Source organism: Lissotriton helveticus, chromosome 2_1 (genome assembly GCF_964261635.1).
Source record: "Lissotriton helveticus chromosome 2_1, aLisHel1.1, whole genome shotgun sequence".
NCBI classification, from domain to species: Eukaryota; Metazoa; Chordata; class Amphibia; order Caudata; family Salamandridae; genus Lissotriton; species Lissotriton helveticus.
Window position 1 is genome coordinate 250894076 of NC_136059.1, and position 20452 is coordinate 250914527.

The following is a 20452-nucleotide window of genomic DNA, read 5'->3' on the forward strand; positions in this document are numbered from 1 at the left end:
CCTACCTTAGTTGTGACCTATTAGTATTAAAAAAGGAGGGTTTAGGACTGCCAAAAGGGTTTATTTTGATAGGTCAGACTGGTTCTGCCAGGCTGCTATGGTAGGAATGGGGGTGGTTTTGTGGGTCGCTGCAGTGCATCACTGCGGGGGGTAACTTACAGGCCCAGGTACCACAAACTAGAGACTTAGGTAAGTTCAAAGTTACCAATTGGATGTGTATCATTTTTATCATGTTTAAAGGGAAGCCCAAGCAGTGGTTAGCTGCGATACGTGCATAGAGTTATAGAACCAACCGAGACATTCATGGCAAAAATCACGGGACTACCGATCAAAAGATGTTCATTTCCAACAACACTAATCCAGAAGTTAAAAAGAAAAACATATTTGGAAAGCAGGGAGCAGGTATGTGAAGCCTGAAGAAGGGGTTAACTGATCTGGACTACCCTATATCCGAGAGACAATTTAGAGTTAGCAGTGCTAGATATTTCTCCCAATAAAATCAATAGCGCGAGAAGTCATATCTGGATTGCAACAACAATGTTCCCCAGAGATGGTTCTGTCCAGCTTCATAGCAGATCCAACCATCAAAAAGATTAGTCTTTTTATGTACATATGGCATCAAAATGTCTGTACCTAAGCCATCCATCATAAACTCTGCATTTGTTCCAATGCTTATACCATCCACAATAAGTGGGATTCTGTAAAATGAGCACTAATCCCTTTAGGGATTGTGTACATCGACTCACATGTTTCACTCGTAGGGGGAAATATGTTGCCCTACACTTTAGGCTAACAAAGACATTTCCTCCTCATGCTGCCTTTCACACTTCTTTCATTATCCACTATAAGGATAAATATGTTTGAGTACCAAAACATTTCATAAATTCCAGCAATTTCTTTTGAAGAAATGCAATTTTTGCGTAAGAAACTTGGGCAATATTGTATTTTATTGTGTGTTGCCAATATGTAATGTGAAATACGAATAATCAATTATTGCATATTTCCAAGAACTGTATACTTCTTAAATTACTGTATTGTTTGTTGGTGCCTTTCACTCGGTAGCTCTGCAAACCCTTTTGTACATGATGAATAAGGAAGCAATACCAAAGGTTTCCAACACATACACCTGTTCACAAATTGCCAACAGTAACAACCTGAGTCACTGCTGTAGTTAAGAATCCACTCATCAATACATCATGTACCATCCTTGAAAGGATGTTCTATCAACAACTGAACCTAGGTCACTAAACCTTTTATGACACTCTTGTGACATCCAGTTATTTCCGCCAAGTCGCATATTAGCCCATGGCATTAGGTCTGAAAAAGAATATTTGAATTTTGCTTGTATTCTAATGTCAATATATGTGGATAAGCAACCGAAAGCAAGCAAGATACGTGTTGAAATGGCAATTTCTGAATGGTGCTCAATTTAGTGCAGGCAAAGATCAATCATACACATTAAAGATAGCGCAAATGAAAGCTTCCCTGAATATTATCATATCAAAGTAATTTTGTTCATATGTTACAATACCTCATGGAATGTCCTATCTCAATTCAATGAGGCTGAAACATCATAATGAGGAAACTGAAAATACAAAGTTTGCACATACTTAGCTTAAAGAACTGCACATTTTCCTACTTCAGAGCCCAAGCTCAGTTTTTCGACCAAAGAAGGGGAATGTTTAACGTCGAAAAATAAAGTACCACACAATCTTTTTGAGTTCTTTGTCTAGTACAAGATACTGCAACTGGCAACACGTAGAATCGTTTTCAGGATCAGCACACAACAATACTTTAGTATGGCAAAAGAAGTACGGACAGAAGTTATAATAATCTGGTACTGACATGTCTGTAAGTGAAGCTTTCATAAGAAGGGAGAATGTTTAAGCCATCAAGGTCCCTCCTTGGTAACCCATGCTGGTCATTTTCCGATCAAAACTTGGTTTGAAGTAGACTCGACTGGTGTCAATTGTGTGGGCGACTATGACAAACGTATGATGACACATGGTGAAATAAGGAGTACTGTCGTAACACACATTAGATAAGGGCAATGAACAAGAAATCACTGACCTGAACTTAGCATGAATAACGCATCTACAACAGCATAGACAGTCTTCTTGGAAACAAGGAAAAGCAGTTTCTAATCAGCCAATCAACCTTGTAACTCCCAACACACCCAATCAAGGATGTAAACAAATAGTGTCATCAGAAAGTACTATTACATTTTATCCGTAGATGATCTGATAAGATAACATTAAACTGGAGACAGAAGAGTTCAGAGGTAACCCTCCCCAGAGAGAATGCATTACACATGAGAAAGCCCTCTCTGTTGGGTGACACAAATACCCAACATTAAAGCTATGCTATAGTCAAATAATGTAGATGCATGTATTGGTATTGATCCTTCATTATTATCATATCTCATCACCACCCTACCCTATCTTGTGTCACATCTGCACATTACAAAGCCTGTTCTAGTCAATGGTTCCTAATAATTGCTCGCCTTTCTGAAAGTCCTTGGACATTGTACATTCCAGACTGCCTAGTTACACTTTTCTATTCTTGACATCTACTTCCCAAAGTTTTAATCTACCAGGACCCCTATCTATTTAATTATCAAACATCCTCCCTTTGCATGGAGTACAATCAGAAATTTAGACTCATTCAAACAAAAAACATTAACAAAATCTAAAATCCGCAAATTGTGAATTGTGTGCATCTAAGAATTGGTCTCCTTGATAAAGTAAACTTACCGAAAAGCTCTATTCATGGTGTCATAGTTAAAATGCTCTGGAGCTAATCCTACCACCACTGCATTGGGGTCATGCGTGGCCACACCTGAAGAAAAATAGTAAAAAGCCATTGTTAAAAAAGATAAAAGCTATTAAAAATCGATTATTGTAGTATTTGCTCAATATGTTAAAACTGTTAGCGTCTTGTGTTGAATGTCATCATTTAATTAGTTACCAGCCGTAAACAAATTGGTGGAATGGTATCAATTTTCATACTTGAATGGGCTGACGCTAACAACCTGGTTTTAATATTTCAGAGGAAAAAAAATCATTGTTACAACTTTAAAGGCAACAGAAAATAGACTTTCCTAAGAGGAATGATCCGCCATTCTGATACCATCTCCAAAGGTCCACACTGTAAATTGCCTGCCATCAAGTGTCAAACTCATTGTTTAGGCTAAGAAAACAGAAACATATTACTCCCAGCATAGATGCAAACATCCAGAAACAGGTTATCATTATTTCCACACACACCAGTTTCCTACTTTTTTGGTCAGACGAATGCGATCCTAATCTAGACATCACAGAGATGGCATCTTATGAAGAGTTTAGGGCTAACAAAATACATTTCACTTTCTATGCTTCAGAGACAGCAAACATTTGGGCCTTTCTTGGCTTTGAATTGAACAAAAAATCAATTATATAGTGAATGTTTTGTTGGCCTGCCTTCTGTACATTATTCTCAGTACCATGTTTAAGTAAGGGTCCTCATACAGCAAGTTATAAGTTACCTGGGAGCTGATACAGAAATAATACTCCTTTTTTCGACAGCAGGAAGAACTCCGCTTGGATGGTCTTACCCAACGTGTAGAAAATAATAATCCCCAATGGGGATGACCGAATCCTTTAGGGGAAATTGTTAGTTTCATAGAATTCAAGAATAGCGCAACACAGGGGTTATAAACCTATGAGAACATGTGCCTGGAGCATTCAGTACATCTACAACTTCATAGAAAAACAGCTTCTTTAAGTTCACAAAATAAGCAACGCAGGTCACATGGACGAACTTAAGGGCCACAACAATATTAGAATAAATGTCTACCAACATCAGTTCTTTTGCAGAAATCACAAGTTAATCACATAAGGAGTGCAGCGAGCGACTCTGGAATCATTTATGCTCTACCACCAACGCTTACAAAAGCTTTGATAGTTGTGTATCCAAAAACACAGCTTATTTCTTTCATTGATTCTGTTGTCATTATGTCAGTGTTAAAATATCAGCTGCAATGCTTTTTGCTCTCATAGTGGTTCTAATCACTTTACACATTGACACATACCAAACAGTATTGGCATTGGTTTACTTGACAGAGGGTGTCTGGTATTTGCTAATGGTGAACTAAACTGATACTAGGCAATGCCTGGGTCTCCTGAAAGCCTGGTTTTGATGAACGCACCTAGAGAAACATACTAACCATTTAAATAAGGAGCTGGCATATATATTTATAACTACCCTTGAATTTCTGGCTTCTTTCATAGGTCTGTTCTTTAAAAGCACAGATGTATCATGGATTGCATATCAGATCTAGAAAACTAGTTGTAAGTGCTAAACAGCAGAGAAGGATACAGGACCCAAGAAGTTATCATGAACCAACACAGAAATTCCAACATCACACACCTAAAACACGATTTCTTGAGCTCACATGAATACTATACCAGCCTCAGAACAACTTTTCACCTGCCAGTGCCGGCTGAACAGCCACATATTCACCATGCACGTCACGTGGTAACTGATCTTCTCGTAAGATCAAAACAGTTTAGCACCATTATATGTATTTGTGTATCATTTTGCAAATTGAAGCAGTATACTGCCATTGTGGCTATGTCTTCATGACATGAGCACTTTCCACTAAAAATAATGTGTTATTACTGCCATTCAAACCTCACTGATATGCTGTTTTGGATGTCTCGAAGTGATACAATTACATTGTCACTTTACATGGTCTAGTGAGGTCTCAACTACATTATTTATTTAGTCCAGTACTGGAAGACAGTTCAACAAAAATTGAAGAAAACCCCAAACAGTTCTGTAGCAGAAATATGCAAGGACTTAACTCTGATTTAAATGAACTTCGGGAAGGTGAATGAAGATGAGAGTGTCATTAAGTGATTTGTGGCGCATAGTTGTAGAACAGAAAAGTACAAAGCTACAAGTTAGGATGTGTCGAAGGTGGTGACGGAAGGTAAGGGTGTCCAGGGACCTATATCCAGGATAAGAGAGGCAGTGACCAAAATGGCAGTAAATGTATGTGACCACTTTGTAGTAGAGGTATGAAAGGAAAGCAGTTGGAGATGAAATACATTTCTAAGAGGTTCAGCTGCAGGCAGTGAAAGGTCAAGTTCTTATCCGCTGTCAAGATCTCTGGTTCTCCTTCTAAATAAAATATGTAGCAGTATTATCTTGCATGTTAGGTGCAGAATGTGATCTTGATTAGTGGCAACTCTGTATGCTCTGGGTTGCAAGACTGAATAAAGGTCTGGTCCAAAAAGCAGCTTCTTATAACCTGCAGTGTGGCTTCGAACACTAGTGATACCTCAGATGAGTGTAGGGTGACTCTAGGCCCCAAAAGACATCTGGCATATCCACGGGGAGCCCGCTGAGGCAGCACAAGATGAAAGAATTTAGTGACGATAAAACACATCCTTTATAGACCCAGAACGGTCAGACTAAAGAAGTGACCCACTACAACTAGTAAGGGATTTTACGAGTCTTAAAAATAAAATGTAGAAATCTACCATCAAAGCACACGTATCAGGAACAGAGTCGATTACACGCGTCTGGCCAGCTGGTATGGCATGAAGATGTGAGGTAGTGTTGAACCTCACCTTACAAGGCCTTGCTACCTCCTTTGCTTGGTCAGAAGCCAGTGGAGTGACAGCAGAGTGGCATTGGTACTGGTAATAACAGTTGACATATTTTGCGCAGGGGATGAGAACGAAAGCACGTGGTAACTTCATACTCACTTTAGCTGGTGGACTTTGATACATGCACAGTAGTCAATGCCGGTAAATACAAATCCAAGGGTCACACACTGCAACAGGAGCAGCAGAGGTAAGTTTCCGAAGAGGCGGTAGAACGTATTTTAGTGAAGTTTCAATGACCTCTGATCTGCAGCCATCTAACTTGAACACAAGTTGTGGTACCACCCATGCAGCGGTATGCTTCCCACAACGTTTAGTTGAAGATGCAGGATGAAAGAGTACGCATCTAGAAGTAAGTCAAGCAGGAGTATAACCATAAAACCCGCTACCAGTGTATTTGGCCATTGCAAAGCTTGCTAGTTGCACTTAGCTCGAGCTAACATCTAGGATGTTGAAGATTGACAAACAGAAAGATTTAACAAAACTTCATAAAGATGATCCTAGATGGAAAAGTAATGCAGAGGGAGGTCCTGCAACCTCTGTAACAAGTTACTGCCCGGCTGATTGCAATCAGCTGAAGTTTCAGTATTAAGGACTTCGATCAATACCAGCTCAAAGGGAAGTGTTTGCAAATCCCACAGCTGGGAGAGATTGCTTTCTATAATTGTGCTCTTCTCCATACCGCGGTAGCTTAAATGTGAAAACGCGGTCTCCCTAATGCCATTAACTCGTTTTGTTGGAATGTAGTGTTCTCTTCATTTAATGAAAATTAAAATGAACCAGTCCTAATCCATTAACCTCTGAATTAAACAATAAAAGTTGGTCACCAGAAATCAAGAGGTAGCAGCGATTGGAGCTGCAAAATCCTGGAAGCTTCAGAAGAAAATGTTTCACGGAAAAAGTAAAGCAAGTAGAAAACCGGAAGGAACACCTGAATTCAATGCAGCCGAAGCAAACGGGCATATGTTTATCGGTGAATAAGTCCTATGCCTTTTAAGCCTATGTTCACCAAGTGTCTTGTTCAAAGTGACCCAATCCGTTTAATGTAAAAATCGTTAGCACAACACCTGCATCAAGTGCGTCTTTCAAAGATGTGATAATTCTAATATAATGTACTTCAGACACTTTTTTTTTACATTTTTTTAAATGTTTTTATTTACTTTAGAATTATTGACTAATGCAGCCTTTTTCATGCTTGTTTGCGCTTTTTAAAAGGTATCCTCACAATTTAGCGTCTTTATTTTCCATCACTATCCCATACTTGTTTTAAATAGATGCACGAGATCCGATCAGTATGTTTCTTCCAATGCTAGCTAAGGCAACTAAGTTAGTGGAAAAACAACAGCAACAATTCGGTTAGAAGCATTTGTGGAAATAAACGGCCCAACTCCCACACTGCTATTTCATCTTCATTTGTGGCACCTTCAGTAAAGTGTGTTTCACCTATCTGTCAATGGCACAGAGATGGTTTTAAAACCACTTTATAACCTCAACCTTCAGCCCGCCCCTCCCTGATTTGCATCAAAGGTCACAAGATAACTTAGCCACTTTTGCGGTTTGATCACTGAAAAAAGATTAAAGATTACAGTTATGGTTCCCGGTTTCATGGTATTTATTTCTTAACATTTCCGTCTGAATTTATCCATATTTATTTGTGAGCCACCTTATTGGTATTTGTCCATATTTATTTTGTGGTTTGGGAATAAATGGAGTCGTAAAATGGTATATTTCCACATTTATTTTACTGACAAATACGCACTCATGTTTTCAGCCTGTCGCGTTTAAAAAATGAAATAGCCAAATATAGCGATACCCTACATCCATAGGTAAATATCAGCATTATAATACAAATACATGTGAAAGTATGCCTACATTTAAGGAAATCTGAACTTATTTTTTTTAACTTTCCATGCTGTCGATCTGCTTAGCTGTTGTCCTGGATATCATGAAGATGGAATGGCGAGTCACCCACATGAAGACAATTTCTGCATTTTTCTGCTCTTAAAAATAAATACAGACACGAAACACATTGTTTTCTGCCTGTATTTATCTGTAAAATTCAGTAAAAACTGAAAACTGTGAGCCTTAGTTATAGTTACGAATGAAAATTAGGGCCTGACTTAGAGATCGGCGCTCGGGTTTCTCCATCACAAATGTGATGGATATCCCGTCTGTAATATTACAAGGGCCACTGGATATAATAAACTTGTAATACAGCGGACGGGATATCTATCACTTTTGTGACGTAGTAGCCCGCCCGCCGGACTCTAAACAGGACCTTGGATCTTAGCTTATGTTAAAAACAACTGGCATTGAGAAAAAAAAGTTAAAGTAACATTTTAATTAGGTGTTAAAATAAGAACTAATGTTTAAAAAAAATAAAAAAAAATGCTGATATTCGCCAAATTTAGGTTAAGTGAACTAACTATAACTTGCGCCTCCGTCATTCATTGCTTATGACCTCACATATTACATCACTCATGACATGTTAAATGGACATCTAAAATTATATATTTGGAGACATCACTGATAAAATCAATTATGACATCATCCATGATACTTATATTCACATTACTCCATAAAGCCTCACCTCTTTAAAAAAAAGAAAGTTGGTAGTAAAAGGTCTAGTCATATACAAGTTAGAATTATTGTGTGTAAATTTGTGCGTGCATATGATTGAGATGGCGTCAGGACTGGAGGCAACTGTGGCTGTGCACTGTAAAAGTAATATGATGCATGTAAGAAAATGTGTCTTTTTGTATGGTAACCCCATCTCTTATTTAACTTACCTACAGGCCCATAGAAAGTGGTACAAAAATATACCCAGAGCCTGTAAGTTAAATGTCGCTAGTGGACTGCAGCACATATTGTGCCACCACTAAAGTGACAATCCAAAGCATGAGCACAGACCTGCCCCTCAAGACTGGAGATGCAGTTTTAAAACTGCCAATTTGACCTTGCAAAATAAACCTTTTGCCAGGCCTAAACCTTCTTTTTTCATACTTAGGTGTCACCCTCAAGATAGGCCCTAAATGCCCAAAGGGCAGGGTGCATGGTATTTGAAATGTAGGATATGTGTATTTTATGTTTTTCATGTCTTTGCAGTAAAAAGCTTCCACAGTCATTTTTCACTGTGGCAAGGCTGTCTCTCTCGTAAAAAAGCACAGGGTCACATTAATTATAACACCTGATAACGCTTAACTTCAGTTTGGAAGTAGTTAGAACAAGCATTTGCAATGCAATCGGTCTCGCCTTTGGACCTTATATGTATTTAGCTATGCAGCTCATTAGCCTGGGTGCTGAAACATCTACTGTTCTTTAACATGGAGGGAAAGTAAGCACCAAACTGGGTGATACACCAGGTATGGGAACACATGGAGAGAAATATTGCCTTTCAGCAGGAAATAGTATAGTCCAAAGCACTGTTTTTAATATGAAATCAGGGCCTTCGGTGGTGAAATCACTTGCTCGTGGAAGACAATTTCTATGGACTGGAATCTAGAGAATGCTAAAGTGATTCTGGTATTTTACTGACCTCTCCTGGTCGTTTTCTAGCAAAAAGGTAAATAAAGGCAGTTGCCAGAAAATAGAAAAATGAAATTCCCTCAGCAGAAAGCAGCTCTGGTATTTTACTGACATCTGTTGGCCGTTTTCTTTAAAGACAGTTAAATAGAGGCAGTTGAACAGAAAACAAAGTCCCTAAGCGGAAGCAGACAAGTCCTAGGGCTGATCTCCAGAGCCCACAAAGTGCATACACATATAAGTTACTAAAGTATATAATTATACAGTAAAGCATACACAAGAGGTCTCGAATGCTCGACCTAAAAATGACTCAAGGACTCTCTTAAATAGTAATTTAAATTCCAACTTACTTTGGATTTTATATTACTATTTATATTATTATTTTGAAAATTGAACTTTTAGGAAGTAGTCAATTCCCTGCCTGATCCAAATGTGTTTCTGCCAGTGTTCAGTGTCACTCAGGAGATGAATGGCTCCTTTATTCGGAGTGAAGTTGCTCCCAGAGCTGAGAAAAAGGGATAGGGGGTTAATCTTCCCCTGATAAGGTGACCATCTGAGCTGTACCCAGGAACTTAATTCACTTCAAAGGATGTCTACCATGTCTCTGACATATGTAGTTACCACCTGGGCCTGCTTCCTCTATTGCCCTGCTAGCGAGCCAGATACCACTCCCTGTGGGAGAAGAGCTGCCTCCAGAACGGTTTTGATTGACCACAGGGGAGGGATTGCTCATTTTCATAGCCACACCCCTGGTGACACAGGGGGTTCTGCACAGGTGAAGAACGATTCTGTCATGTTGGTTGCCTGTGAAAGACAGAAGAAAGACTGGACTTGCTAACCGTTGTTGAGACCCTGCTGTACCCAGGACCAAGAGAGGGACTCTAAGGGTCCTGCTAAGCTAAAACCTGCAAGAAACCCACTTTCCTGAAGTACCTACCTGAACAGTTTCAACTGGACATGCCCTGGGCCTCTTTGGGGGTTTCTGGTGGAGTGAGTCCTGACCCCCAAGTACTGTTCCTGATATTTTGTAAACCTTGGTTGGTGTTAGTATGTTATTTTCTTGCAAAAGCTGCGAGTCAGAAACTTTTTGCCAACTTTTCTTCTGAACAACCTGTGGGAGACTGGGACTGCAGTCGAATCACCGGTTGGATCCAACTTACTGGGTAGTCCCTCTTAAGGAGAACTAAGTGGCAGAAAAGTTTCCAAGTCTGAGGGCTGCACAGAGAGCGGTGCCGAGCCAAAGCTGATTGATGTTGAGAACTTCGTGGTCGCAGACACTGGACTCTACCCAACTTGGATTCTCCGGTGCACCATCCAGTGCTGGAAGAGAAGTTGGCTCTTTTAGCAAAAGCCCTTCAGAACTGGCAATCTGCCAGATGGAGGTGAGTAACAGGCAACCAGAAAGGGAGCTACAGGGCAAACTGGATGTCATAGCCCTGGAGGAAAATAAACTGCACTGGGAGAAAAGAAATTGGCCTTGAAGGAAAAGGAGACCAGGCTAGGTATGATATAGTTTATCCATGCCCTTGATGGAACTAAGACTTTCCTTCACAATAGGTAGGACATTTTACATTCTATGTTAGGGCTGGAGGCTTCCGATTGTGCTTGTTCAAAGCTTACTCATCAGTAGTTCCTATATCCATAACAGGTTTGTAGTAAAAGTACATAAAGGTACAGTTTGATGACCAATTCGCCTCCCTGAGGATATCCTCCAACTTTCCTCCCACCGTGACGTTTTTTGAAGCCATTGATACTCTGGCAGAATGAACCCCATGGGTGATGTCAGAGGAGGTGTCAATGCCCTCCTCTGACATCACCCACAGAACCCATCAGACAATTGTGGGGGAAGAAATTGGCTTAAAAGATTTTTTCACTTAAATCAATAACTGCAGGGCAACTGCCGGTCTGACCTCCTTGTCTGACCTCCCCCGTCAGGGTCTCGTAAGTGTAAATACATCTCACTACACAGAGATTGGATTGAGATGGTCGGGAAAGGATGGGTATTGAACTGTCCGGATGCTGATCTTGGTGCTTCAAGACACCGTAAAGGTAGCGTCTTAAGGCATAAAACAGAGAACATCTCTAAAGCTCTAACATCTATGACTCGCTTGAAGAGATCAAATATAAAAGAATCTTCAACTTACCTGTAAGTTCCTTCCAAGACAGATTCACATTAGCAGGCCAAATTGACATCCCATAGCTGAGAGTATCAACACTGTGAGGTGTTAGAGGGGCATAACCCTCTCATTAAGGACACACCAGGGTGTGTTCTCCCAATGGGATTTCATGGCATGGTTCATGGCTGGCTGACATTGCGGACCTGAATGTATCGATGATACGATAGGCCAGACCCTTCTGAGAGTTCTGACAAAGAAATTCAAAATATGCACTAAATGTACCTCTATAGGATCCAGATTCTGTCACAGGCATCAACTGGGCCATCTGCGCCAAGCAGAGCCCATGCTCTCCTGATGAGCTCTGAAGCCTGCTCCAAAAGGCTCGGGAGACCCCACCGTCCCCTGAAATCTTCCAGGCCACGAGATGAGAAGACCGTTTAGAACGGGTTGGTGCGAGTTGCCCTCAGAGTTTGCCAATATGGAATGACTCTGGGGAAGTCAAGATTGGAAAATCTATAGAAAGTTTCAGAAGAAAAAGAAACCATGCCTGAGTTCTCCAAATCGGAGTCATGAGAATCAAGGACAGCTTTTAGTGCCTGACCTCTGGTTATCATCAAGAAGGGTGGAAACGCATACCCACAAATCTGACTCCAATCTTGCATGAAAGAGTCTTTCGCCATTGCCCGTGGATCCGCCCTCCAACTAAAGAAGCGGGGAAGCTGATGATCTAAGCGGTAGGCAAAAAGATCCACATCGCAAAGACCCCACTTGTTTATCATCATTCTAAAGAGTGTGGGGGGTCCAGCTCCCATGCACTCAAAGCCCGTATATGTCTGGAATTCCAGTCCGCAATGTGGTTAAATTTCCCAGGAAAAATACTCCGTCCTGGCCACTATACTCCTGTTTAGGCTAAAGTGCCAGAAATCTTTAGCCAGCTCTGCAAGAGCTTTGAATATTATTATGCCGAGATGGTTGATGTAATGGACTGCCAACACATCCTCTTGAAGAGTATCGAGAACAACACTTTGTCCCCTGAGAGGGATTGTACCATGAAGGATCTGGTGAGCAGTTTTAAGAGGCTGATGTGCAACCCTCTCTACTGCTTGAGGCCGTCGCTCCTGTAGTGACTTATCTACATTGAGCTCTCCAGCCTAATTGGCTGGCTTTGGACTTGATAACCACGTCTGGAACGGAGCCAAAGATGGCCCTGCCAATCCAGTCTGTCATGTGGTCCCACTATTGCAGCTCCGATTTGGCCTTTTTGGATAGTGTGAACAGGGCCAACTAGGTCAGTCCCTTTCAAGTATGGGTTGATTTTAAGCACTGAAGAGCCCTATGTGAGAAATTGGGATACTGGTTGATTGGGTTGTGAGCACTGATCAAGCAGCAACCACAATGCTTGTCAGGGTAAGGCACAAGCAAACCCCAAATTAACCTGTGCTCAACCCCCTAGTAGCTTGGCACAGACAAGTCAGGCTTAACTTAGAGGCAATGTGTAAAGTATTTGCGCAACACTTCAAACAGTAACACATTAAAACACCACACAAAAAGGATCCTATACATGCCCAAACAAAAAGAATCCAGTTCAGTAGAACCAGAGTTATGAATTCATTTTTAAAGAATAAAGTGAGAAATAGCACCTAAAAACATAAAGAGCAACTGTGGCTATCTGGTCGTGTTGTACCAGGTCTAATTGAAAGGTTCAGGCTGACTGCGTTGAAGTGCGGGTTGGATACAGTCCCAGTTTAGTCCAGCTGAAGGCTTACCTTCTCAAGTTTTGTGCCAAGACCCCCGTTTGTGTTGGAGAGGGCCGCAAGGATAGAGCTGTGTGGGCTGTCAGCGTGGTGGGAAGAGTAAGCCGGGCATTGAAGACGGGTGTGCTAGTGCTTCGCGTTGGCGGTTCCCACCGGTGGTTGATGCTGCTAAGCGAAGAGAGGGGCTGTCGGTTGCTTGCCCTTGTTTTTGATGTAAGCCGCCCGGTCTTTGTTGCAAACAGCCTTGTTCATGGTAGCAAGGAGACCAAAAGCATGATTCATGAGCCTGTGAGCCACACCAAGGGTACAGGAGCTGAAAGGCACTCTTTGGGGACCAGGAACTTGCTGCAGCTGGGTACAGGAGCTGGTTGGGGAACTTTTTATGTCCCTGAAGCTCAGATTAGGATGCCAGCAGACCAGCCCTTGGAGTCACTCAGGGATCCTGGGATCAAGGTGAAGGTGCAGGTCCAATTCTTCTTCCCCAGGCAAGAGGTCAGCACATCAGGGTAGAAGTTGCTTTAAAGTAGCATTTGAATTTGAATTTGAATTTGAATTTAAAAACATTTATACAGCGCGCTTTTACCCAGCGGTTTCATGGCGCTATGAGTGAACCGAAAGTCGACAGCAGCAGGAGAGGTTTAGGTGGTGTAAGCTAATGTGAAGAGGAAGGTTTTGAGGTCCTTCCGAAACTGAAGGTAGGAAGGTGAGGTCCGCAGGGCAACAGGGAGGGAGTTCCAAAAGGTTGGAGCCAGAACAGCGAACCTCGCTCCACCGACCCTCTGTTTTTTAAAGCGGGGAATGGCTAGTAGGGCCAGATGAGTGGAGCGAAGTTCTCTGCCTGGAAGGTAGGATTTAATAGCAGAGCAGATGAACTCAGGGGCGGTACCCGACCTAGCCTGGTAGGTGAGGCAGCCAAGTTTAAAAAGGGCACGCTCTTTCACAGGAAGCCAATGTAGTGTTTTGAGCAGCGGTGTGACCCGGTGGTATTTAGGTAGGCCGTGGATCAGGCGAGCAGCCTGATTCTGCACCAACTGCAAGCGGTGGATTGCATAAGCAGGAGCCCCGTTGTAGATTATGTTACCATAGTCTATGCGGGATAGTACCATGGCCGACATGATTATTTTTAGGGCAGAAGGGGAAGAGAAACGGGAAACTTTTCTGATTATTCTAAGGGGAAAAAAAACAGGAAGAGACCACAGAACTAACCTGTGGATGGATAGTGAGTTGTGGATTTAAGAAGATCCCAAGAGTTTTTACTTTGGATACGGGAAGTGGAGGAACACCAAGGGATGAGGGCCAGAAGGAAGGGGACCATGGACTGCAACCACCTCTGGTCAGGACCAGCTCGGTCTTGTCCGGGTTGAGTTTGAGGTGGTTGCAGTTCATCCAATCCTGGATGAATGTCATAACTGTCCGGACATTCTGGGCGGATGAGGATGGGTGGGAGAGGTTGAAGATTAGCTGGAGGTCATCTGCGTAGTTGAACACAGTGACCTCCAGCTGCTGTAACATAAAAATGAGGGGGTAAATGTATAAATTAAACAAAAGAGGGGAGAGTGATGAGCCCTGGGGGACCCCGCACTCTACCTTGCGGGAGGCCGCGGTGAAATCAGCCAAATGGACCGCCTGGGCCCTCCCGGTGAGAAAGGACTCGAGCCATAAGAGGGCCGAGCCCTCTATGCCCGCCGCCCTGACACGGCGGAGAAGGATGGAATGATCCACCGTGTCAAAAGCGGCAGACAAATCTAGGAGGATCAAGGCTTGCGGAAGGTTGATGTCGATACCTTCGCGCAGTTTGTCCATTACTGAAATCACCACTTTCTCTGTAGAGTGCAGGGGGCGAAAACCGGCTTGACAGGGAGAGAGGCAATGATTTGCCTCTACATGAGTGCTCAAGGTGGTCGTGACATGGCTTTCAAGGACTTTTGCTAGGTAGGGTAGGAGGGAAATGGGGCGGTAATTGGAGGGGGAGGATGAATCTGCGTCAAGTTTTTTTATGATTGGTATGACAACCGCCGATTTATGTGGGCTGGGGACAATACCGTGTATGAGCGAGTCGTTAAGAAAAGTCAGGGGAGGTGTGGGACAGTTTAAGTAGATTTCCTTGAGGATGTGAGCAGGGGCAAAGTCCAAAGGAGAGCCAGATTTGACCCGGTGGAGCAGAGGAAAAAGTGTGTCGGTGGTTAGCAATGGAATATTAGTAAGTTCGAGGGTAACAGGGGGCGGGGAGGGATTGACAAATGTGGGGGAGGGCAACGGGATGTTGTGTTTGATTTTAATGACTTTGTCAATGAAGAAGTCATTGAGCAAATTACAAAGGGACTGGGAAGGGGGGGGTGATGGCCGTAGCTCTGCAGGATGATGCCAGTTCATGGACAGTGGAAAATATTTCCTTAGAGCGGGATTCGGCTGTCATAATCCTGCCCGTGTAATATTCAGTTTTGGCTTCAAGGATGCCTTTTTTGTAAGTTTGCAAAACGGACAGATAGATTGTCTTCTGTGCGGGGCTATAGGTTTTCCTCCAGGCTCGCTCGGCCCTCCTTGCAGCTAATTTCTTTTCTTTGAGGTCTGAGGTAAACCATCGGTTGGCTGCATGGGCCCGCTTGACTGTGAGCCGCCTTAGGGGGGCGAATTCATCAGCCGCCAGGGTAAGCCAGTTATTAATGGTGGCCAGCTGGGAAGTAGCTGCAAGGCCTGAGAGATCAGGACTAGTTTTGGCCATAGTTCGGCAGAGAGAGGACATGTCTGTTTTGCCCCATTTCCGGACCCAAGTGTTTTTGGGGAGCTGGGGTTTGTCCGGAGGCGCTAGGTCAAGGGAGAAAGTGATGATAGAATGGTCTGACCAGGAGCACGGGGATATTATGGGGGATGTAGACGGGACATTTAGTGACCAGATTTGGTCTAGCATATGGCCATGTATATGGGTAGGACTGTGAATGACCGGCAAGAAATTCAAGCTGGTCATAAGGCTAGTAAACTCTTTTGATTGAGGGCTTTCGGCAGGATCATTAGGCCAGAAGTTGAGGTCCCCTAAAACTAGTATAGAAGAGTTGTTAATTACTAGAGTCGCCAGGGGGGTCTGGATACTAGGGAGGAAAGAAGGGGTGGGTTGGGGAGGACGATAGATTAAGACAGTAGTGAGGGAAGCCTGGCGGGAAGTTGTAGCAATCCAGTAGCGTGGCAGTACTTGCAGAAGCATAGTCTTTCTTCCTGGCAGAGTACCCACGGATCCAGAAGTGTACTGAAGAGTTGCTGTCTGAGGTCCTACTTTTATACCCTGGTTCCCTGATTCTGGAAGGTGGGAGAAAGTTCTAGGCAGTGGCTTTGAAGTACATGGAATTTCCTGCCTCCCCTGCCCTGGCTCCAAGCTGGGAGAAGTGACAATGCGGGGCCGTTAAGCTATCTGAATGAATGCAAAGCACAGGCTATTCATTTGTAAGTGAAGCAGTACTCAGCTCCACCCCACCCCATCCTGTCAGTAGATGGCCCATTCAGGAACACCTAATACCTCTTTTGTGTGACTGGAAGGAATTCACAAAGCCTAACTGACTGCTACACCCCCAGGCTACAGGCACAAAAGGGCTAAGAACAGGAGAATGTCAACTTTCTAAAAGTGGCATTTTCAAAATTGAAATTAAAAAATCAGACTTTACAAATAAAAAGGGTTTATCATTACAATTTCATAGACACTAAACATGATATAGCCAGAAGCTCCCAATTGGAAATTACAGTTTACTAAATGTAATAAGGAATCCCCAATGTTATCCTATGGGAGGGGTAGGCCTTACAGTAGTCAAAAACAAATGTAGGAGTTTTTTACCACAAGGACATGCAAAACTTAAAAATGCATGTCCAAACCTTTAGTTACAGAGTACCCTATGGGCTCCTTAGTACCTTAGAGGTGACTTTTATGTAATAATAGGAGAGTTTAAGGCTGAGCAAGGGGGTTTAAATACCAAGTCGACATGGCAGTTTAAAACTGTATTCAGGCTGCAACGGCGGGCCTGGGACATGTTTTAAAAGGCTACTTAAGTGGGTGGCATAATAGGAGCTGCAGGCCAACTGGTAACATTTAATTTATAGGCCCTGAGGAAGTGGTATGCACTCTACAAGAGACTTATAAATACGTCCATTAGGTATAACCCAATTTAACCATGTTTTAGGAGAATGAGCACTAGCACGTTAGAACTGGTTAGCAGTGGCAAAGTGCACAGAGTACTAAGGCCAACAAAATAAGTTCAGCAAAATGGAGGAGTAGAGGCAAAATGTTTGGGGGAAGACCACCCTTAGACTGACACGTCTAACACCCTGTAATGCAGCAGGCCCAGAAAGATAACCTAGATGGACAATGCCAGAAGACTGACTATGCAGGCCAGGTAGCAGAGACATATAAACTCCTTCACTATAGTGCCCCTCAATTCCTTTCTTATCAGTGGCAACTTCCTGTGAGGAAGCTTGAGGATCCATTGAACTGAATCTATGACAAAGCCCAGGAACAACATAGACTGAGAAGGAGTGAACTCTGATTTCTCTTTGGTAATAAAGAAGCCCAGGGACTGAAGGAGGGATTGAGACAGATCCAGATGTCAGAGAAGGATAGAATGAAGAATGAGAATCTTGTCCAGATAAATGATCAAGTTGACACCTCTGGAACGCAAAAGCTCCACCACAAGTTGCATGACTTTGGTGAAATACCAAGGAGGCGATGAGAGTCCGAAAAGAAGAGCAATAAACTTGTAAAACTGACTGTCCCAGGCGAACTGCAGGGACGTGGTGAGGGGGAAAAAATCAGAATAGTGAAATACGCATCCTTGACGTCTAGCCTCACCATTCAAGCATTTGGCAGTCGAATATCCCGTAAGACATGGAAGCCTTCCATCCTGAAATGGCGCTTTAACAACCACTGGTTGAACTGCCAGTGATTTATAACTTGTAGCATTCCCTGTTCCTTCTTTTTCGACCAGGAACAAACTGCTGAGGAACCTGTGGGGGTGCAACGTCATAGGAGCCATAACCTCTTTGTCTAGGAGGACACTTACCTCCTGGCAAATGAGAATACTGTCCATCAGAGAATGGGCTAGAGAGCGAGGCAGACGGGCCTGTAGCAGGATCCCACAGAACAAAGGCTCAAGGGTGAGAGACATAGCCCTCTGCAATCTGTTGTCAACAGAGTCAACAAAGCCATCATCCACGAGCAAATAATACTGATCATCCCCAAGAATAGACTAGGGAGGATCAGTATTATTCCCCTCCCTGCAGTTGCCATAGTTGATCAGGTTCTGAATAATCTTATACTGGCTATAAGGAAGGCTTGATCGCCTGTTATGTACGCCAGGAGCATTAAATGTTGAAATGCACGATTAATGTCAGCGGAACCCAGCAATAAGGTTCCCAACAAGATCACCACCTGTGGAGACCTAGAACACGAGCGAGCAGTTCTGCTATAAGGCTTGCACTAAACTACTTGAACTTAAGCAAATTGTGAATAGGTTTGGGGCAAACTGCTGCTCATGCCTCTACACTTCCGACGGTGTCACTGGTGGGAATAGATGCGAGCATCGCTAGCTCTAGGGGCAGACATCATGTACAGCGGAAGAAGCCTATGAGGAGCGGCAGCCGGGCAGCATCCTGAAGAGGCCGGGACCAAGACGAGCTCAGCCGCGCAGCTAGGAATGCTCCCTGGACCCAGCTGGGTTAGAAGCTCTGTTTGCCCTGCAAGAATGGAGCAGGATGAATAGAGAGACCGGGTTAAGGCCAATGCCATGTCTGATTATTGGAGAATATACCTGAGAAAGCGCAACTACCCAGTGAAATTCCTACAAGGTAGCATAATACTCATGTATGAGGTGGCATACGGCCATTAGACCAATAAGTCCCAAGATCTTCAATGCAACACTCCAATAAAACCAAATCAAGGAAAAGTACTTATCTGGTTGCTGAGCAGCGAATAAAGAGGAAGTGCTTTTCATTGAACATGGTTTTATCGGGTGCTCAAGCTGCCTGATTGGTGGACTTTTGGAACTTGTGGGATTTGTAGTACCTCACATTGTTATGGATGTTTGAAGTAGTAGACTGCTGAGCAATAAATGGAAGAGAGTAAAGCATGATTTGAAGCCTCCAGTTCCGAGAAAGAACTTTAAATTTAACAATAAATGGACAAATTATTTTAATTCTGTATGTGTTCTCAGTCCTACTCTTCTAATATTTTGTCTATATTTATTAAGATTTGCTGATCTGTTCTTGAGGTGCAATAATGCACATTTATAATTTAAAGTGACCAAGTAGCATTTCATTGTGTTGTTGATTAACAGGTTACCAACAACGCCTCGTTGTGAATTTTAAAAGAGTACACCACATTCCTGCTGTTTAGGCAGTGAATATGGTGGCAGCAATGGCGAGGTGTCTGCAGGGGGCCACTCACAACTTGCTTGCCCAAGGTTATTTAGCCTAGCTTTGTGGTGGAGGACAAAACTGACAAATGGTTTGACTCCTACGAAAGGACATTGAGAAGGCGCAGGGTGGGTCAACAGAACTGGGGAGCCTTACTATGGGAGTTGGTACCAACACAGGGAAGGGATATATTCCGGAGTCTAGAAGAGGGTGGTATCTGATTCTGACACTTATGGAAGGTTGCCCTAGTGCAAAAGTTTGGCCTCACACCTCAAAAGTACAGGAAGACGTTCCAGTCTTGTGGTGGAATGACATCCACCCCAACTAATAATCCACTTTCTCACAATGCATGGTTTATCAACCAGTAAAGATTTTGGAACAATAAATTCTTCATGATAAACAAGGTAAAGGCTGAGTGCGCCAGAAGTGGGTTGCAGAGGCATTAGTTAAAGTTTAGTTGTGGCTTAAAGCCAAAGTGTGTCACAAAAAACTGAGAGAAAAGCTAAAGCTTGATTTACAATATATTAACCACAAGTAGATGTCTCGAAACATGCACATGTTCAATAGTTGGTAGACGGTGCTATAGACAAGTCTATTTACAAAGAGGCTTACAAAGTGTGGGTATTTATTTGCATTACTTTCTGGAGATATTGAGGCACTGCAGATTGTTGAAAAATGTAGAATGTAAGGGTGAACCACTTAGAGATAGGTTAACAGAAATTGTCGTAATAAGCATGATTCTAAGATTGTATGCCATTGTGCTCACCTTGGGAATCTGTGTAGTGTATTTTACAGAACAACAGAGGGTTCTCTACATGGCCGAGGTGAAGGCGTCTTATCAGTGGCCGATGCATATCTGTCAAACTCTTGAGTTAAAACTATGGGTCATATCAAGTCTTTAAGAGAGTGAATAGAAAACAAACTATTTTTTGGAGGGTGTTCAAGGTTTAAAAAGTGGGTTACCCCTTAAAGTCTATGGAAGCATTGAACCTGTTAGGTGGGTGTATACCAGGCATGC

At 42.8% G+C, this 20452-nt stretch overlaps 1 protein-coding gene across 1 annotated transcript in view; it reads right to left on the bottom strand.

Moving 5' to 3' along the window:
• The window catches only part of HDHD2 (haloacid dehalogenase like hydrolase domain containing 2), a 207010-nt gene that overhangs the window by 41304 nt on the left and 145254 nt on the right, over positions 1–20452 (bottom strand). The window contains exon 4 of the mRNA XM_078674773.1: positions 2754–2838. Coding sequence (XP_078530899.1) covers positions 2754–2838 — 85 coding nt within the window. The remainder of the gene's footprint in view (positions 1–2753; positions 2839–20452) is intronic.